This window comes from Malaya genurostris, chromosome 2, assembly GCF_030247185.1.
Source record: "Malaya genurostris strain Urasoe2022 chromosome 2, Malgen_1.1, whole genome shotgun sequence".
NCBI lineage: Eukaryota > Metazoa > Arthropoda > Insecta > Diptera > Culicidae > Malaya > Malaya genurostris.
In genome coordinates this window covers 216,369,995-216,392,298 of record NC_080571.1, presented here as the reverse complement: position 1 = coordinate 216,392,298, position 22,304 = coordinate 216,369,995, and the positions used below count along the sequence as shown (strand labels likewise).

Genomic DNA, 22,304 nt, shown 5'->3' with positions numbered 1-22,304 from the left:
TAAAATGGAATGCGTTGGTATGAAACAATTGACGAAACATGGATCCACTATTTTTATCCGGAGTCATACCAGAATTCCGATTGGGAAAGCCATTTGAAAACGTAACAGGTAGCTGGAACAATCATGGCATAAGTTTTTCAGATGTTCGAGGTATAATTAACATCGACTATCTTGAACAGGAAAGTACCATCGTAAGTGATTCACCGTTAACCAAGACAATGCCCCGTGCCATAAGTCAATGAAAACAATGAAAAAATTAAAAGAATTGGGCTACGATCTGTTTCCTCATCCACCTTATTCACAATTACCTAGCCCCTAGCGATAGATTGTGCTTTGCGGATCAAAAAAAGACACGCCGGGGAAAAAATTTGGTTCGAATAAGACAGTCATCGCCGCAAAGGAAGCCGATGTTTAGACCAGTGACAAATCATTCTATAAGGATGGTATTGAAAAATTATTAAAGTGCTAGAACGATTGTATGTCATTTGAAGATGATATTGTTGATGAATAGAAAATATGCCTGCACATGAAATTATGTTTTTCTGGTTAGTTCCTGGACTGTTTGAACAATGTGTTAGAAACTTTTACTTCTTTTCTGAACCACACAGAGTTCAAGTTTATTCGATACAGAATCTTGGTTTGTATGAGTGGTTTTCTTAAAAGCGAACACACTCATTGAAACGCATAAATTCAATGGAAACCGTGAACTTGTATGTATACGAATGTCGTATTTGTTAAAAGGAACCATGACAAAGATTTTCGTTACTAACTAAAGTTTCGATCTCCAATTATCTGAAATATGATTTTATAGATATAGATTAATCTACTCTAATCGAAGTGTAGAAATATTTTTAGTGCAGTTCATGTCATGATATGGAAAATTAATTAAAATGATTGAGATATAGATGTTCAAAACCTGAACAGTGTTTGTACGGTTCTCAGTATTTTGAGTTTGTACACCGGTATAGAAAACAAAAACGTAGTCATCCGCCCGATTCTCTCGAACCCCGTCCCTGCCCACCATCTTTATTGAAACTAACAAGATCTTTTTTTTGTCACTAACTTTTTCGTTCTCCTTTCCTCCGGCTCTTCACCATTTCGATGGCAACTAATTAGATCTCTGTCGTTTTTAGATATGCTGTTCCCACCTTCCCTTTTTACCTCGTTTTTCACAATATTTACTTCTCTTTCATTCTCTTCAGTAACATCACCATCACCGACAACGGAGAACCGCTCCAGTCGATGACCAGGCTGCGAGCCATCGAGGTCTTCGTAGCCTGGGGATTCCCGCGGACCCACACGGACCGAATGATGCGGCCAACATAGATGTTTACCAACGCCATCTGGAAGACTCTCATGCTATATTCAATTCACCGGCCACTGCTGATCGCCACCTGAAAGTTGAATTTTCGAGAATCCGCGACCCCAAGTGACATTTCTTAATGATACTATTCTAGTTTTTAGTCAGTGGTTAATTACGATTAGAAAATACCCTTGGCATCTTAGAGCTTAAGCAGTGTGCCTTGAAATTATATTATATTATTGAATAAAAAAAAAACGTAGTCCTACGTCAAAAGCTTTTGAGTGATTTTCTTCATGTGAAGATATAGAAGGTGAGATGTGATATGGTTCATTTCATCATGCAGAAATCTTTTAGTAACTTAACTTTCACTTTTTACAAGAGGAGTCGACCTTACACATCTGCCGCAAAATTCCGATAAAGGTTTTCTACTATTTACTATTCCGGCAAAGCTACCAAAAGTTGTTACTTTCTATTTACAACGGCATTCTTCTTTTGCCGGTTCGGAATGTAAAGAGTAAAAGACCTTTATCGGTATTTTCCGGTATCTCAGAGACGCATTGATGAGATGCTTAAGCTCGGCTCCTTTGCTGGAAGGGAAAAGTTAAGTTACTAAAAGATTTCTGTTTGCTCAAATGACCCTTGTCACGTCCTTGCTCTACCTTGAGAACTAGCATTCTATAATTTTGATTTTATTTATTATTCCGAATTACTATAAAATTATTCTTATTATTATGAATAATGCTAATATTTCAATTGTATTTTGTTAGAAATTTCAGGTGGGCCCTGGCCCTGGCTGTGGATCCACCAGATTCCACCGTAAGATAAGTGGTTTCAAGAGTTTCGTGATGGTCGAACCTCCACTGCCTCAGTGTCAAAACTACATAAAATTGTACTGGATCATGCCATAGTTGGGAAAGATTCTGCAGATGAAAAAGATATCCTGCCGCTGGATTTCTTACATCCTTATTTAGGACTAAAAATACGAACGCAAGCACACTTCGAATATATCTTTTATTATAGGGACCGTGCACGATAACAAGTAGCGCCATTAGTGGCGAATAGACGAAAAAACTCTACCATAGCTTTACACTGTTACCATATGTTCACGCTGAATAAAATAGTAAAAAACCTGTGGTTTAATGATCCTTTTCTCACATCAATCATATTCTCATATATAATACTATGGTATATTATTAAAAAGATTTCTCTTCGATTCATAAAATAAACCAAAGAGATTGTTTGTACATTAACTAGTATAACCTACAGAATGAAACAGTTCTCTGACATCGATGAGAAAACGAAGGGAGTTCCACTATTGTAGGTATTTCAGGCACTAGAACTCGAGAACGAATAATCGAAGTTAGTTCGTATGTCCATCAACTAACATGATTTTAATTGCAACCGAAAAATATGCTTAATGTTCGGTAGGAGCATAAGATCATTCATTTGAACCTAAGATTAGGAATACCGGACTAAGTGTAAAAGTAAGTAAGATCCTTTTTTGAGTGTAAGACTATTATCTGCCGTCGTTATTTGAAAACCGGGAATACTTTCGAGACCAATTTAGAAAACTTTTTACTTTTTTCGTTTCAACTCTTCAAGTGACGGTACACAATTTTTAACACACTTTGCTCTATCATTCTGGAACCGAAAGTCTGATCCGGATGAAATTCAAGAATTCCGTGTAGAACCATGAGACCTTTCATTTGAATATAAGTTGGTCAACATCGATTAAGTCATCTTCGAGAAACACACACATAGATACATTGCTCAGCTCGACGAACTGAGTGGAATGGCATATGACACTTGGCCAATTTTTACTAGTCGATTTTCAAGTGATTGTATAACCTTTCTATATGAGAAAGGCAAAACAGTTCAGCGTTTCAATAAAATGATTATTTCAAAGATAAACTCAAGATTACGAAGTATCATAAAAACCTATGAAGCATTTTAGGTCACGGTTCGTGAACCGATGAACTGTTTCAGAATATCTGTTGATTGACCCCTTAGTCTGTAAGGTTCAATTAAAATGCTTGTACCCATGGTAACCTATTAATTGTTTACAAATAAAACTAACTAAAAATGGAAACAGCAAAGCACGGGTTGCAGTTGTGTTGTTAACGACTGTGAAAGCCGATCAAAGGATTCAGTAACATTTTTAAAATTTCCTGACAAGTCAAAACTGTGAGTAATCATGCAATATGAATAATTACTTATGTATGCAACTTTTCATTTAAATTTAAAGCGCTGATATATCTTGTGCTGTTTACATTTTGTAGAACTAAATTGCAATAAGAAAAAAGCGATATCCTTCAAGAGGAATTACAGATTGAGAGAGAGGACAAACGAAGACTGCATCGTATATGTAAAATCGACTATTGAAATCATTGGAACTAAAAAATACCAACTGCGAAGAATTAATCAAAAATTCAAGAAAATAACATCTTCCAGATTTAAAAACGATCAAATCTTTAAAATCTTTATCTTTAAAAAATTTACTGGTCAAATTTTCAAGCCAGTCGGAACAAAACTCTGGAAGTTATGGGCCTTTATCTTTCCTTATCTCAGTAAATGGCAAACGACCTTCGCCTTTACTTTCTGACATATCAGAGACTTGGATGACTCGTATCGCTAAGATGCCTAAGTTCGACTCCTCTGGTAGAAGGTAAAAGTTTAGATACGAGAAGCCTTCTGCTTACTTAAATGACCCTTGTCACGTCTCACTTTTCCGCACTTTATTCTTCACATCTTTGCTCTTCCTTGAGTACTATGGCTCTATGATTTCATATTCTTTCTCCTCTTGTAATCTCTAGTTAGTTTGATATCGTTAAAAAACCGAAAAAAAGTAAAAATTACTGCCTGACCAGAAGTCATAAATAAAGAAGTAAAAAGTAAAAAATTTGATGGGATTCCATCACACACAGCGATGAATGGAGCGCTGTCCGTGCGCCGCTTGCACCCTGGGACGCATAGCCATACGCTACAACTCCAGGCACTCAAGCAATAGTATCGGAGAGATGAGGAAATATCAACACAATGAAACACATTGTGTGAGAAGCCGTCGTGAGCAGAATGTGACAACTTCTCGTAACTTTACTTTTGCCGGTTCGGATAGTAAATGGTAAACGACGTTTGCCTTTACTTTCTGACATATCAGAGACTCGGATGAATCGTATCGCTAAGATGCCTAAGTTCGACTCCTCTGGTAGAAGGTAAAAGTTTAGATACGAGAAGCCTTCTGCTTACTTAAATGACCCTTGTCACGTCTCACTTTTCCGCACTTTATTCTTCACATCCTTGCTCTTCCTTGAGTACTATGGCTCTATGATTTCATATTCTTTCTCCTCTTGTAATCTCTAGTTAGTTTGATATCGTTAAAAAACCGAAAAAAAGTAAAAATTACTGACTGACCAGAAGTCATAAATAAAAAAGTAAAAAGTTAAAATTAACCGCGAACCATAGCCTAACTGATATAAATCTCGATTATTTGATTGCTATTAATCGATTAGCTCGATTAGTGACACTGTCGTTAATCGATTACAAATACTCGATTACTTTAGCCTTTTAGTCAAGTCCCTGCTAGGCCGCCATGTTTTCGTGACCATCATCTTTTCCGTAAAGACGAAAACAACGAAGAAGTATATAAGTTCGTTGTTGCTAAATATCTGTGATATTTAGCTGTGAAAGTTGATTTTTTTATGTTTGATTATAAATGTGATATCGTTATGAAACGTGCGCTGCCAAATTGTAATACTGACTTTCACAATCAATGAAGTGTTGTAAAGGGTGATTTTTTAAGAGCTTGAGAACTTTTTTAAACAATAAAACGCATAAAATTTGCAAAATCTCATCGGTTCTTTATTTTAAACGTTAGATTGGTACATGACATTTACTTTTTGAAGATAATTTCATTTAAATGTTGACCGCGGCTGCGTCTTAGGTGGTCCATTCGGAAAGTCCAATTTTGGGCAACTTTTTCGAGCATTTCGGCCGGAATAGCCCGAATTTCTTCGGAAATGTTGTCTTCCAAAGCTGGAATAGTTACTGGCTTATTTCTGTAGACTTTAGACTTGACGTAGCCCCACAAAAAATAGTCTAAAGGCGTCAAATCGCATGATCTTGGTGGCCAACTTACCGGTCCATTTCTTGAGATGAATTGTTCTCCGAAGTTTTCCCTCAAAATGGCCATAGAATCGCGAGCTGTGTGGCATGTAGCGCCATCTTGTTGAAACCACATGTCAACCAAGTTCAGTTCTTCCATTTTTGGCAACAAAAAGTTTGTTAGCATCGAACGATAGCGATCGCCATTCACTGTAACGTTGCGTCCAACAGCATCTTTGAAAAAATACGGTCCAATGATTCCACCAGCGTACAAACCACACCAAACAGTGCATTTTTCGGGATGCATGGGCAGTTCTTGAACGGCTTCTGGTTGCTCTTCACTCCAAATGCGGCAATTTTGCTTATTTACGTAGCCATTCAACCAGAAATGAGCCTCATCGCTAAACAAAATTTGTCGATAAAAAAGCGGATTTTCCGAATGGACCACCTAAGACGCAGCCGCGGTCAACATTTAAATGAAATTATCTTCAAAAAGTAAATGTCATGTACCAATCTAACGTTTAAATAAAGAACCGATGAGATTTTGCAAATTTTATGCGTTTTATTGTTTAAAAAAGTTCTCAAGCTCTTAAAAAATCACCCTTTATTTTACTTCATTTTGTTTACTTTGCTCTCACTGACTTGCTAGCTTTGATGGCCCCGAAGAACTGAGATGTTGGTTACGATAGCACTAGCTGGAGCGCCTTATTGTTGCCACCGGGCTGCTTTTAGTCGATTATTTTGATTAATCGAGTAAAAAAATACATCGTTAGCAGCTCACATTCTCATAAAACTCCAGTGTATCATTTACGCGGTACAACTGTTTCATTGCTTCGCAAACACGATCTTCCTGGTGTGCAGTGGCGTACCGAGGAAAATTGGCGTCAGGGGGCAAAATAACATTTGCCATCTCCATCGTTGGTTTAATGAGCAAAAAGGCTGAACTCAACCTCAATTGGTCAAGATCACAAGGATTGCTTTCCCGCCCCACTAAAAACCGCTGCGCCCGGGACGAGTGCCCCTCTAGATAAGCCACTTCAGAAAATCCGGAAATCTAGACGAAAAGATTGCTCGGTAATCGTTTCGGCAGAATATACACTAACGAAGATTCTGCTAGCTCGGTTTAAACACCCAGTAATATATCATGAATTCCTGAGACATCAGTGACTGAGCACCAAAAAGATTAACCTTTGTTATTGTATGTAATAATCAACACAAAGCAAGAGTTGGCGAAAAAGAGTGTTCTAATAAATCTCATTAATTTCAAAATATAAACAAACACAAAAATTTCATAGCTGAAAGCGTTGACATTCAGCACTCCTCAAGTTCATTACTTCTACTTATTTCCTGGGAGAGTCGTTCAGGACCTCAACGACTCTCCCAGGAAATAATTAGAAGTAAAGTATGAAAAGCAAATACAGGTTTAAATTTCACTCATTGGATAAGTATTCTAATTTCTTTCGCGAAATATCTGAATAATTATCTTTCAAATCCTTTTCGTATTATCCAGTGGTATGAGAAGAGATAATGTAAATTAGATAAATGATATTAGATGATGTATCTCTCCGAATTTCAGTAAATGCTAACACGTTCGAAATCTCGGCATTCATTACTCATCTTGGAATATTTGTTTACTAACAAGATTAGCTAATTAGCAAACTTTCGTATCTGTAGTGAGCCGGACAAGTGTTAATACACGCATCGAAACGTGTAGAAGAAAGTGTGCGTCCATGCCCGCATAGCGTTTTGGCTACCTGGGCAGCCATGGCCACCAAACGGCTACCAAAATTGATTCAGAGACGGTTGTCAAATCCAATTTGACTAAACAAAGTCGCCTGTATCTAAGTTAGCCGAGCGTTTTCATCTTCTCACCTTCGCTGAAAATGTCAAAGATTTCAATGTGAAAAAATCCTGGTGTATACGGTTGTATCGTTTGAGTTGTATATCTGGCAGCGGTGAGGCAGTCGGTCACCAGAATCTCTGCCAGCCATATTTTTCCAGCTGGCAGCATTTAGTCAGCCATCTGGCAGCCATGCATATGCGGGTGCTCGCCGCTCGGAGCTGCACCAGTACTGAACTGGATCGGAAAGGTGTGAGTAGACTTTAAAGGACTATTCACACCTTTTCGATCCGGTCACCGATATTCACCTCTATTTTGTATTTCGATCGAATAGGATTCATTCGAACGAATGTAAAAATTTTCATTCTGTAATTCAATCGAGTGATGCATTTGTATGGAAAACTCGAACTCGATCGTGCTACAGAATGCCATATTTCATATTCGATCGAAACAATCCGATTCGAACGAAATAAAGAATCGGGGTGATTATTTCATTTATTTTCTATGCGCGCATTCACACCTATCCAGATCAGTGCAGCTCGCCATCAGTATAGCGTCCGTCCGGCAAACTCGAATTCGTCGTCGTTTTTTATGTTTACTGAAGCTAATCTGCCAGCGCCTGTCCTGTGCCGGAACGGAAACGGCACAGGAGTGTTCTGGCAAAAAAAAACATTGACAGAGCTCTGAAAGCAATCTCACTGTGCCGTCACGGAATTGAACCGGATCGGGAAGGTGTGAATAGTCCTTAAGTGTGTAATTTTCGGTAGATTAGGAATCAGTCTTTTAGGGAATAAATCATATCTACATTAGGACGAGATCACCTTCTCCCCAAGTAGACAAATGTTCTTTTTCCAAAAAAAAGGAGAAAAACGGGGGTAAAGTATCATAGAAAATTCCAGAGTTTTGAGATCCGATGATCGGTTCCGGAATTAGAATGTGATTAGCGTTAAAAAACAATTTCACAGATGCTTTTCAAAAGTGATTATACAAAATGAAGTGTATTTGGCTATTCGGTTCCGGGTATACCGGAAGTAGTGATCAAAAAATCCCAAATGGAACTAACATCGATTTCTCATATAAACGGGAATGAGAATGGCATAACTTTTAAACAGATTTATTTTGATTATCGATATTTTAATCATAAAGTCATTCTTTGTACTTGAAAAAAAATGGCTGGTCCCAAAAGTGAACCTTTTAGTTTCGATTACTAAAATTTTGGACATGCGAATCGAACCCAGACAGATTGTGACAAAAGAGTTTTTGAAGCTAGAAGAATAATTCTCGAAAAAAAAACTTTGTTAATAATAACTCAGGGCTGTCACTTTGTGGATTATCAATACCAGTTTTAAAACAATAAAGAGTAAAGTTACATTTATTGTTGACACTGCGTCGAATTCAACTAATCATTTTATATCAATTTCATTGTTTCAATGCAAAAAAAAAAATAAAGCGCAATTTTTTTATGAAATAGAATCCTGTTCATTTCAGTGTTTTACCGACTAGTAAAAACAGTATGTGCCTACAGTAGCAATAAAGTAAACAAATAAAAGGGAATGTTATGATCAGCAACAGAGCTATTCACTTTTTCATGGCACACGGCTTATTACAAGCGAAAAATACCCGTTAGAGTAGTACAACTCATCGTAGTCATCTATGTAGTTTGTATTTCGAAGGGGTTTGTAATCCTTGAATGGATTATCAGCAGCTCGTTTTACAAACACCAGATCTTTCTTTTTGGTCGTTCGCTTGCTAATACTGTAAATAGTTGCGCAGTCCTGACATGCCTCTGCTCGCGTGTAGGATGTGAACACAATCGGAATGTTAACATATCGGATCAGGCGCACCAGAGTCGAAGACCATGTATCTTTATTGGATTCGATATGCTCGTGGAATCCACAATTGTAACTTACAATAATTTGCGGACGTTCCATATGTTCGACCGGTTCCAACGAATGAAATAGACCCTTGTAATAATGCATCTTGATCGACCGAGTTCCTTCATATTTCAGCTCAATTTCGTCCTTGATTGAGCCCAGTGAAGGCCCTATGAAATAGATGATCACATCTTGCAGCTGTGGGATGTATGTAAAAATGACAGAACAAGTATTGTAGTCGAAGTAGACAATTTCATCTTCGGCACCCACGACGTAAACGACAAGAGAATTCTGTAGCTCCTGATTCATATTCGTTAGATACAACGCATACAAAATTGTGCCGATATGCGAGTAGTTTGATACAAATTTAAGATCATTGAAATTTTTAATCGACTCCGGTCTAAACGGAATGTTTGTTTTGTATGCTAGATTTACCAGCTCGAAGGAATGTTTTGGGAATCTGCTTAGCTCAAACGGCGTTAATTTGGGAAAACCTAGCGTTTCGAGTCGTGTCGGATAATCTAGAAAGGCAATGAAAATGAATTCCAGAAGAGGATTTTTTATTCAAGTTACTAACCAGCATCCAGTAGAAGATTAATCCGATACATTTCACACCATCTTGCGTGGTCTGCCGAATCGTGTATACGATGCTCATCGCTGCAGTAGAACGACTGATAACAGTCTTCGCATGGTTTTAGCTTGGAGGAGTCATATTCGAAGCACACACGACAAATGTTCGGGAAGCGCAGTAGAGTATATTCGTGCTGATATAGCTTTCGTTGCAGAATAGCAATCATTAAACACTCGGCCAATGATATGGCACACTCTAGATCTCGTCGACTGCTCCCAATGATAGGACCACATTCTTCTCGCACTTCCAGAATATGTTGGATATTCTTCATTGTCAATATTTTGGTAACAGCTCGACAGAATTCTTTGTGTTTTTTCCAGTCCTCTTTTTGATGTTGTTCCCCGCAGTATCCAATCAACCGGCAGCCCTTGCAATAGCGCAGATTTTGTCCCACTAGCATCAAACGGTGCTCAGTCGCCCGACTGAAACATACATTGCATCTAGTTGGGTTGAAATTGTTGTACATTGGTTCATCCATTTCTAAGCAGAACTGAATAAAATGCTTCATTAACATTGACATGGATTAGGAATTGGTTCAAAAATTATGGTTCAACCAAACTTACTTCTCTGTATTGCAGTTGAAATCGCTGTAAGTTCCAACCGTTCCAACAAAAAAACGGACAAAACAATTTTATTTGTTTACTATAGTTCCTACACGGAAAAAGGAAACTACCTACTTTGTACACGGTGAGGAAATAATATGCAACGGTTGAGTATTTTTCTTACTTATGTGCTTTTTTTGATTTCTCCTATTCGATTCTTGTCAGAATACAAAGAGTTAAACCACCCAACAGCGGGAGTTCACTGTCGGAAGTTACACTTACCCTCTCAGCAGGCCGTTCTATTTTGTTGGTCTTTGAGCGCTTGATGAACGACATATGGCACGAAATATCGTTCAGTTTGCTGGAACGGTTTGTTGTTTTTTCTCTTGCAAAAATATTGTAAAAATTAAGTGTTACCTTTACATAGAATGAAAATTTGTTGTTATTCTACGTGACGTGAAGTTTAAAAAAATAAGTGGAAAAAACTTCAAAAATTCTGCAGTAAAACTAGTACAACGGGGCTCCTTATATTAAAAATGGATCAACAATGGACCTCTGTCTGCCGGGTTTGTTGAGCGAAAAAAATGGCATTCGGTGCAACGGTCTGTTTCAAAATCGGCAAACGAAGGCCCCGTGTTGGCCTCCCGTTGAACAGTTGATTGGACTTTCATTGGACCAGTGATCCAACGCATTGGTCCAATGAAGGACCACCGTAGAACTTTTTTTTCTAAGAGGGTACCCATTGAGAAATGGAATCATTCATCGGACCAACTGTGCTACACTGATAAAAATTAGCACGATCGATTCATACACTGAACTTAAAAAGCACATAGAAGCTATCTAATATTTTTAAACGTATATTTTTCCATATACCTTTTCATGTAACTTTTATGTGCGAATCTCAAAGATTTATGAAAGACAAATCAGACTAAATCCATTGAGAATATCATATACATGTTATGTGAAATACCAACAAGATTAATAGTTTCTCTCAATATTGTTTATGTGAAATGTCAATGAGAGTTATCAAGATTAGTCATATATTTTAAATATAATACCAATGAATATGATTAATGCTGACACTAAATTTTATGAAACATTTTAATAATTTAACAATTAAGTTAGTATTTTATAAATTTGTTATTGAATTCGTTGGAATCGAACAGAAGCTTGAATTTTCTCTTTTTTTTTTATTAAAGTTGGTTCTTATACCTAGGTTTTGAGCGAAAATATAAATTATTACCTATTCTATGTAACATAATCTTGGTAAATTCCACACAGCACCGATCATTATCAGACTGTAAATTTTTTTAAGTGCCGTGAAATACTCAGAGTATGACGTCGAGCGAATAAATGTAGAAAATTCTCTAACGGTTGCATGATTGAGAGACATGTTGTATACAATATAGAGATATATCGACCAGCTTCTGTCAAATTATCGGCAATCACCAGCACTGCTGGCAATATAACATAAGTTGCTGTGCCATCAAATCGGCGTCATCTCAAAAGAGGTGACGCTTACCAGAAGGAAGAAGCTGATAATTGCGTTTCGAACAAAATTAACGCTTACACACTTTCCACTGTCTCGTTAAAGCAAAAGAGTCCAGAAGATAACAAAAGCACGGAGCATAACGGTTCCCTAATGCCATAGACATCATATTAACAAGATATCCAGCTCTCACATTTCACGAACAAATCATTGGCAACATCCTTTTTTGCGAGCATGGCGCCCTCAGGCGAGTCCGCATCGAATCTCGTTCATGGAAGTAGGGGAGCGAAATGTCAAATTCGTGCGCGCCAAAATAGCATCACTGCGCACTCGTACAATTGACATGTGTTTATTGTGATACCATGCGATGGCGTTGCTGAGCTGAAGATTGATTTCGCTTCAAGATGACAGGGTCTGCTAATGCTCTATAGAACCATGCTGCATGATATCGGGGCGACGTCGACACGATAAAATCGATTTTAACGTGTGCTTACTTACCTTATCTAGCAGCTGTCCTTTAATATATTAAGCATACGTCTCTATCTAACTCGGTTCATGGCTGCTCGTCGCCACCCACTCTAGACATGGATACTTTGTAGATCACCCTCCACTTGATCGATCCACCTTGCTCGCGGCGCTCCTCTTCTTCTTGCTTCAACCGAATCAGATTCTAGAGCCATTTTTACTGGATTGTCGTCCGTGATCCTAATTACATGCCCAGCCCATCGTAGTCGTCTAATTTTAGCTGTCTGTACGATAGGTGGTTCTCTAAGCTGCTATTGCAATTCGTACGCTGTCTCTACGTTCCATCTTCCATCTGTACTCCGCCATAACCATCTATGGCGCACGCACTAAATACACGAACTTTTCACCGTTTAGCAATATTCGTGATGGGAGGAGTAGTGTTTTCTCTTCCTCGTATGTATTCTGTTTTCGACGCATTTATAACCCGTCAGATACCCCTAGTTTCGGCTATCAGTTCGAGGTATGTTTCCATCATCTTCTCAAAGTTACGTGTCAAAACATTAACATCGTCAGCAAAGCCAGAGTTGTACGTACTTTCGGAAGATCGTACCACTCGTGTACAAAGCAATATTGAACAAGAGACAAGATTCCAAAACCTTGCCCTCTCTGAAACTTGAAGGGACTCGAGAGCATTTCAGATGCTTGGACGTAGCACATTACTCTATCCATCGTTGTAGTATGCTGCTTTGAAGTCAATGGCACGTTGTATTCTCGACACTTCTGAAGTACTTATCTCAAAACGAATATGTGATCCGTAGTGGTGTACCTTACCGGCAACGCAAATTATTCACTACTAAAAATCGGATTTCGGTTGTTTAAGGCAATGAATAACTTCTCGTGTGTTATCTTCAGAGGGTATATATTTCTCTAACTAAGCAGAAATACTTACATTCATCGTTTAAAGTTTCAACTTTTTGATGTCGTCTATTTTGAAGTCCAGCCTGCAGATTTAATTAAAAAAAAATATCTGTACTGGAAAACTTTTGCTTTTGCGTTGGGGATCTTTCATCTATCAAAAGATCCTCACCGAGGGAAAGAATGACCTGTAAATGCTTACCTCAACGCAAGAATTGTCCGGACTTCGCTAGGTGTAAGACGCCACGTTGTTGAAGACGAATCCCAATATTCTGGTAATTCTGAAACGCTCTCTAGATTCAGAATTGTCGCTATCTGTTGCAATCTGGCAAGCTTATCGCGAACGGACCAGGATGTAGCTCCCGTAAGGAATGAAGCCAATGCTCGAGCTTCCTGGTCTAAAACTAGTCCACCAAGCCGATTGAAGGTAGATTTTTTGATAACTCGCTCTAGGCGACTTGTAACTTCACTAGTAACGATACTAACCAATCCATCATAATTTCTCGGTGTGAGGGCAGTTTTGAACACCGTTAATAAGGCGTCGACTTGCACTATCAGGAATTGTATAAAAGTTTCCCCAGCTTCATACGATGCCAACTCTTCCTCTGTGAGGTTGTGATTGTGATTGACAAATTGGTCAACCCACGGATGCAAACGAGGTTTAATGGCAGAGGCTCGCAGTTGCTGTAGACCGAAGTCTACTAACGCTTTCAAAGAGTCTCCCACCGATTTTAGTCCTGACAAACAACTATCAAGTTTCTCCTTTTCCCGCGGAGTCATAGCGGGGAAATTCAGTTTTATTTCATCGGCCATCATCGACCACAGAGTTTCTATAAACTCGGTGGACATATCAGCATTATTTAAGGTTGTCAAAAATTTTGCACGTGCCTGTTCAACGTCACTAGTTTGAAGTCGCCCTTGCTGGATTGAACTTTGAAGCGCCGATTGGGCTAGGTCTATGTAACCCGTAGGGTAACCAGATTTTAGAGGTGATTTCAAAGCATTTATGAAGTCTTGTTCCAAGCAACTGGCAGCGTTATTAACAACAGCACACACTCCGTCCAGTGATTGTGTTCCATTCGAGCGTCGGATGCACTTTCGAATAATAAAAAATACATCATCCAACATGCTGGAGCATTGCTGCCCCGCTTCAATGCTGTCCAAAATTATTGCTTTTAGGACACTTTCTTCCATGAAATAACGCTCAAAAAGTAAATATGTCCCAAGAATTTCCTGCATTTGCGTACTCAATCGGGACTTTTCAATCAACTCATTCAAAGATTTCAGCTTTGCTGCCTGAGTATCTGGTTCCAGAGAACTTTTTTCGAGATCGGACTGAAAAACACAAACGATTAGGAATCCATTTATACGAAGATAAACCACTCACCAAACATCGGCGTTTGACAAACTTTATATACAATTCAGCCCTCGAATGAATGATTGTTATTTCACCAATGAGGGCATCAATATCTTTCGCATTCAGTTTATCAACCGATCCACCACCAGATGTGTTCCGATAATGGCCTACAGCCGATGTACTCCCAGAATTTTTTATGTAATCATTAATTTGCGTCACTCTTCTACCGATTTGTCGATTTTTGTTGAATTCCAGTATAAGTTGAACGACTTCTTCATCACATTCTCGTTGTAAGATGGACACTACTTGGGTTAATCTCCCCGCTCCGTAACAGTTTTCAATGATTGCTTGGTTAACTTCTACTACGCGGGCGATGTTTTCTAAAAGAACTGTGAGTGTGTCAGAATACGCAACCGTAGTGCGTTTTTCCGCTTTAGCAATATCCATAGATGATCGCAGTTCTTTTTGAGCTTTCACTTGTAGCATTGAGCAAATATAAGTCATAAATTTTTCCAATCCCTGATCGTGCATTCCAAGTAAAGGAAAAATTTTAAAGAATCGCTCTACCGAGGCCAAATCATCTTTTTTGACTGCATCATCAAACTTTTGACAAACGACATCGCGGATCTGTGTCGTTGCTTGTTCCAGTGTAGAAACAGCTTTTCGAACGGAAGTTATCGATCCAGACACGTCATCAGCTGTTTTTTGCAGAAGATTTTTGTCCATCGAAAGAAACCGATTAACATGTATGGCTCCTTTTTCGAAATCTTCTTCCTTTATGGCTGCGATTACACCCTGACTACACAGTTGCAAGTCTATAAGATCGTGCACTCTTTGCTGGCACTCGGAAACACGACTTCTTGCTTCGTCCAGTCGACGCACTTTTGCGCTGACGTTTTCCGCCAGCTGCGATGTATGATCAATCATCGTTGAAAGATTGCGACCTTTATCCGCCACTAACGCTAAATTTCCTAGGGCGATTCCGATGTTGCGCATCTTTGCTTCCAGTTGACATTGTTGTGAGAGGATGCCCTCAAGGCGGACATCGATCTCTTTCTGTAATAGAACATTTCTACTATCCTGTTATTAAAACATACATGAACAGACTTCTCTGTAAGTTACTCGCCGGCAAGCTTCATCGATACCTTCCTGTGTATTTAAATCACACCCCTCTATTAGTGAATTCAATTGTAACATGTTGTTTGACTTAAGTAAATGTGAACACTGAATAGTAACGGAATGTAATATCCTATACGTAAATATAATCAATCTAATCAACTCAAAACTTGAAACGAACAATGATGGAAGATAAAGTAAAGATAGTGTCAAAATCAAGGATGCCAGGTAAAAATTACAAATATCTCAAGCAGGGTTAAAAAGTCTATAAACTCGAAAAATAAATCTGCGGACTCAAGTTCACTATGACGAATAAAGCACAAATTGGACTAGGTGACCACAATATTTATAAAAGTTTGTAAATTTTTACGAACGCAACATGTCTGCAGTTTATTTTTGAAATTTGCAGATTTGCCAAGTAATCTGCAGACCTGGCATCTTTGGTTAAAATTAAAGTTTGTGCACGCTTCCGAAAAACTAATTAATGTTAAGTTGTTTCGCCTGAAAGGACACTGAAAAATATACACTAAGGAAAATAAATTTAAGAGTTTCATTAGCTTGGAACTTAAACCGACTGAAATAAGGATCATTCACAGCAGGATCAGCCGAATCTCAGTCAGATGTTTGAGATACAATTCAATTTATTGCATCTCGACAACCAGGTATTTTTAATATTGTTATGACATCAGAACAATACTGTTAGTATCGATACTTATAGTATCGCAATAGATTGAAGTCCATTCCCATTACGACGGAACATTTTTTTTTTGTTGTAGAGGCTTTAACCAAAGACATCATATTACAAAGATAAATAGTTCTCACATTTCCCGAACAAATCATTGGCAACTTTTTTTTGCGAACCTGGCGCCCTCAGGCGAGTTTGTAGCGAATCTTGTATATAGAGTAGAGGAAAGAAATGTCAAATTCATGCGCGCCAAAATAGCAGCACTGCGCACCCATACAATTGACATGATATCATAAATCAAATAAACATAGATCTCCGACTGTACGGTGACACTAACAGCACCTCTAGTGAGAAACGGGTGTACTTTTTTCCATTAGCTACTGTGGTTTTGTTAAATGCGCAGGCAACTTTATGCATGCATTTTAGGAGCATTTACGCACCAATTCTCCACCAGACGGTGCTTTTGCTGTCACGGATTGCTCAACTACATAAGTATTACACTGGGAAATCTATGTTTATTTGATTCATGATGATATGTTGAATGTGATACCACAGACTAACAGACAGGACACTCAAATTAGATTCTTCAATCATTTTAACGGTCATTTCGAATATTCCTTTATTTGGGACAGTACTCACATGTGTCATGATGGCGCCACGTTACCCTATCAAAAACATCCTGTCTGTCATCTAGACTGTGTTTATTTTTTTCATTTACCAACAGAGTTGCCATTCATACAGAATTACCTGTAATGTATTGATTTGTATACGTCCATGCGAATTTCATGCAGGATACAGATTTAATACATATTGCTAAAACTATATACATAATTGTGCCTACTTCTCATCCTCCAACGCAATACAAAATCGAACCCGTTTTGTTACAATATTTACTTGCTTCTTGTCTGCCGCCACTTAATTTCGGGTGAAAATTACCAACACAATAAAAAATAATCTAGATGAGCAACGTTGAGAAAAAATAAATGGTTACCTTCCAACATCGCGAAAAAGTTAAATATATTATCAACGTAATCCAATAATTTATTGTGACGATTCATTTTCAAATATTTCGATGAAATCAGGCATCCCTGCAAGCAGCTGATCGGTGTTGACAAACGAGGGGAAACCAACTAGTAAAAAAACTTTTACATAACACAAGGGGTGTACAGATAGTAAATAGTTCGCGCAGTACAATATAGGTGGAACTAGTGCATCACGAAAAATTATTTTTATAAGAATCTACTCATACTGTCATGTCTGTTAGTCTGTGGTGATACCGTGCGATGATTGAACTGAATATTGATTTCGCTCCAAGATGGCAGGGTCTGCTTTAACCTTAAGGTCATTCACTTCTTCAAGCCAGAAAAACTTTCTAAACCTTTGTGCGTGGTTGGGAATCGAACTCAGATGAGCTGCGTGAAGGGCATCGACTTACCAATCATGCTATACCCGTCCCCAATGGAACATTTATTTTTTCGACTACGAGACGAAGCGCCAGACTCGCGCATGTATTGGTATGACGTGGACTGGCCGACGTTGAAATTTGTTTTCGACAATCTCATTTCCGACAGCACAGGTGCACTTAAAGAGAGTAAATGAGAGAAAACCATAAAAAACACGCACATAAAGGCCATACTCTCAGAGGATTCAATCATTTCAATTTATTCACACTCATTGGACTCTCTTTCCGTGCAGCTGTGAGACGACACGAGATTGTCGAGAACGAATTTCAACCACGGCTATTTCACGTTATACCAATACATGCGCGAGCCTAGCGTTTCCGTTCCGTCCGTCCCCGGTCCCGTCGTGGTAGCAATAAAAATTGGCTTTTAATGTAGTATTCGTGTATCGACATAAAAGTTATGGCATTAAATTTTTGGAGAAAATAAGTGAAATGTAAAATCATCATGACTCTTACACAAAAAAGCTGCAATCTATTTGCCAAGGAATATGTACTGGTGGCACAACAAATTTATGAAAACACCTTTCTCTACATCATAAAATAACGCCTCAGTCGATAATTTTATATTATTTTGAAATGATTGCTGCGTAAGTATCAATTGATACTTATAGGTATCGATACATTATTGACTTTAGATACCTTATATCGATTCCCAAAATTTCGGTATCTCGATGCCCTACGTATCGATACTTTGCTTCCGAGTACCATCCCTAGTGCCAGCCTAAGACAAGACCTGACAACTGGCTTCTTATTCTTCCTTTCGAATCATCCTTCTCGTCAATTTCGCCCTGTGGAATAAATACCAATGTATCGGCTACAGTGTAGCCATATTCACATAATTTTTAAAATTTTATGCTATTATTTCTAATAATTTTAAGTTTGGATAGAAATGCTTAGTGCGACCACAGTGTGGAACACAACAGTTCATTCGACGACACGACCAGGCACTTAGAAGGACAATCAGAATAAAAAGTGATCGTGAGCGATTTATCGTCAATTACCAGAAATATTGCGACCCCTTGATAATGATAAAAATAATGTTCTTGAGCAACACTGTTTAAGTTGCTACGAACTAGTTACCTAGGAGTCCCACAATAAATAAACAAACCATTTGAAGAACAGTCGGTGTTGAACAGTCGTTCGCACCGCACGCGTATAGCTCTTGGCTCCTGGAATTTTTTTCTGGCTACCTAGAGTTTCATTGATTCAAGGCTTCAGTCTTTTTCAAGGCTACCTGAATCACTAACAGTCTTTTTAAAGACTAAAAATTAGTTAGCCTTTCTCAAGGCTATTCAAAGAGTGATATTAGAGTGACTAAGTGATACAAAGAGTGATATTAGAGTGACTAAGAAATTAATCAGCCTTTTTGAAGGCTAGCTAGGAGTCTAATCGAAGACTAATTTAGCCTAGTTAATTTAATTTGAAATTTCGTTCATTTCAAAAATGCCTGCGTCCAACCGGAAAGGCAACAAGCCTAAGGCTAAAAATAATTCAATACGGAATAAATCACAATCCGTTATTCAACATTTTTCTAATAACATTCACGATCTTATAGAATCTGAATGTAAAAATAAAAGACAACGGACGGATTTCCCTTCCGTTGATCCTATGCCGTCTAACAATATTTACGAGATTCTTCCTGAATCCGATTGTAGCGACATAGAAGAAAATTCTTCAAAAATTCCCAAAATGGACGCTTGTCGTTCTGGGAAGAAACATCAATCTATGCCACCAGTGACGGTGATGATTTCCGACTTCAAAGCATTCCGTACTGAGCTTTCTACTTTTCTCCCGGAAGTAAAAGTCTCATTTCAAATCGGACGAAGAGGAGAATGTCGAGTCTTGGTGGATGGATTGGAAGATTACGAACGTCTTATTCGATATTTGTCCGAAAAACTTCATAAATTTTATTCATATGATATAAAATCAGACAGACCCTTCAAGGCTGTCTTGAAAGGATTATCAAATGATCAAAGTATTGATGAAATTAAAAATGAAATAAAAGAATTGCTTGGTTTTGCCCCTTCCCAAGTAATACTTATGAAAAAAAGAGCGAATGGTACTTCTAAACCACGCTCTGGAATTTCCCATGAACTTTACCTAATACACTTCAATCGAAGTGATGTAAACAATTTGAAAACTTTAGAAAAAGTACGTTTCATTTCCCACATTAAAATTCATTGGGAACATTATAAACGGCATAATCGTATTGCAAACTTAACGCAATGTCGTCGTTGCCAAGGCTTCGGCCATGGAACCAAAAATTGTCATATGGATATACGGTGTTTGAATTGTGGTAAATCGCATTCGAAAGACGTTTGTCCAATGAATGAAACCACTGATAAATTTTCATGTTCAAATTGCAATGGAAATCATAAATCCAATTATTTGAAATGTCCTGTCAGGGAAAAAATTTTAAACGCTCGTTCGCTTAGACAACAAGTCAAATCAACGACCTTAAATTTACAGAACATACCTGAAAATTCTTCTAAGGCACCTGCCAATTCGTCTTCTAACGAAAACAATTTATTGACAGGTAGATCGACCTCGTCATCATCTTCTTCTAATGTCAGTTATGCTGGTATATTAGGTAGAAATCTATCTCCTATTTCTTCTAATGTAAATAATCAAAACACAGGACCGCCTTGCAGTTCTTCTTCTAACGAAAACAATTTATTAATAGGTAGACCGGCCAAATCATCTTCTTCTAATGGCAGTCTACCTACAAATATTCCTTCAATGCCATTCGCTTCTTTAAATGAAGTCGATTTAGGCGATATAACTGAAAATAAAATGATCTACCTACAAGATCAACTTTTTCAAATGATCATCCAAATGAATTCGACTTCATCACTTTTTGAAGCATTTCAAATCGGATGGAAATTTGCAAATAATATTATAATGAATTTAAAATTTAACAGTGATGTTAAATAATTATTTGAATATTTTAAATTGGAATGCTCGATCTTTGAAATCGAGTGAAGATGAATTTTATAATTTTCTCAAAGTTCACAAAATTCATATTGCCATTGTGACAGAAACTTTTCTTAAACCAAATGTAAAATTGAAAAGTAATCCACATTATGTGGTTCATCGATTTGACAGGTTTACTGGAATTGGTGGTGGAGTTGCCATTTTTGTCCAACGGCAAATTAAACATCGAATTTTACCTTCTTTCAATACTAAAGTTATTGAAAGCTTGGGAATCGAAGTTGAAACCATTCATGGAATTTATTTCATCGCTGGAGCATATTTGCCATTCCAATGCACCGGCGAACAATTAAATTTCTTTAAAGGCGATTTGCAAAAACTTACAAGATATCGATCGAAATTTTTCGTAATAGGGGACTTAAATGCTAAGCATGTCCAGTGGAATTGTAGGCAAAATAACAGTAATGGTAAAATACTTCATAATCAACTCTCAGCTGGTTACTTTACAGTTCTTCATCCCAGTAATCCTACTTGTTTCTCTTCCGTGAAAAACCCGTCTACAATTGATCTGGTTCTAACAGATCAAAGTCACATTTGTAGTGAACCGATTACTCATGCTGATTTTGACTCAGATCATCTTCCTGTAACATTCAGACTTTCCAACGAAGCTATAATTAATCCAATTAGTTCTATTTTCAACTATCATAGAGCTAATTGGTTGGATTACAGATCTCACATTGAAAATCATGTGGATCATGAAACTATTTTAGAAAATTCTGCGGACATCGACACAGCAATTGATAATTTGAATCATTATATTATCGAAGCTAGAAATCTTTCAGTTCCCAAAGCTCCTATCATTTCTCCTATCATCGATGACAATCTTCAACTGCTCATTCGGTTGAAGAATGTTCGTCGACGACAATATCAACGTTCTCGTGATCCTGCTATGAAAAACATAGTTAAGGATTTACAAAAAGAAATTAAACATAGATTTACTCTTTTGCGAAATGAAAATTTCGCTAAAGAAGTTGAACAAATTAAACCATATTCTAAACCTTTCTGGAAACTTTCTAAGGTTCTTAAGAAACCTCAGAAACCAATTCCTGCTCTCAAGGAAGGAAATCAAATACTTCTTACAAATGGTGAAAAAGCTCAAAAGCTAGCTCAGCAGTTCGAGAGTGTCCACAATTTTAATTTAAACGTTGTGAGTCCTATTGAAAATGAAGTCTCACTGAAGTATGATCATATTTCAACCCAAGTGTTATCACACGATGACATTATTGAGACGAATTTTGATGAAATTAAATCAATTATTAGGAAACTCAAAAACATGAAGGCTCCTGGTAATGATGGAATTTTTAATATTCTTATTAAAAATCTTCCCGATGTTGCCTTGAGACTCCTGGTTAAAATTTTCAACAAGTGTTTTTCATTAGCTTACTTCCCAAAAAGATGGAAAAACGCTAAAGTAATTCCTATCCTAAAACCTGATAAAAACCCAGCAGAAACATCAAGTTATCGCCCAATTAGCTTACTTTCTTCTATCAGTAAACTTTTTGAAAAAATTATCTTGTTAAGAATGATGACTCA

General features: G+C 37.7%; 2 protein-coding genes across 3 annotated transcripts; both read right to left on the bottom strand.

The window, feature by feature from the left end:
- Positions 1 to 8,633: 8,633 nt before the first annotated feature.
- Positions 8,634 to 10,397, bottom strand: LOC131427550 (uncharacterized). Of its 2 annotated transcripts, none has more exons than XM_058590839.1 (3): positions 10,313 to 10,397; positions 9,696 to 10,239; positions 8,634 to 9,639 (listed from the first exon to the last, which is right to left on the bottom strand). In XM_058590839.1, the coding sequence occupies exons 2-3, from the start codon at positions 10,225 to 10,227 to the stop codon at positions 8,831 to 8,833; spliced, it is 1,341 nt and encodes a 446-aa protein (XP_058446822.1). In that variant the 5' UTR covers positions 10,228 to 10,239; positions 10,313 to 10,397; the 3' UTR covers positions 8,634 to 8,830. The 2 variants fall into 2 exon arrangements, with proteins under 2 accessions (XP_058446822.1, XP_058446823.1); XM_058590840.1 differs by having other exon boundaries at positions 9,696 to 10,251; positions 10,313 to 10,393.
- A 2,748-nt stretch (positions 10,398 to 13,145) lies between these two features.
- On the bottom strand, positions 13,146 to 15,834 carry LOC131427548 (conserved oligomeric Golgi complex subunit 4). Its single transcript, XM_058590836.1, has 4 exons — positions 15,625 to 15,834; positions 14,548 to 15,573; positions 13,363 to 14,495; positions 13,146 to 13,246 (listed from the first exon to the last, which is right to left on the bottom strand). The coding sequence occupies exons 1-4, from the start codon at positions 15,712 to 15,714 to the stop codon at positions 13,204 to 13,206; spliced, it is 2,292 nt and encodes a 763-aa protein (XP_058446819.1). The 5' UTR covers positions 15,715 to 15,834; the 3' UTR covers positions 13,146 to 13,203.
- Between the last annotated feature and the right edge of the window lie 6,470 nt (positions 15,835 to 22,304).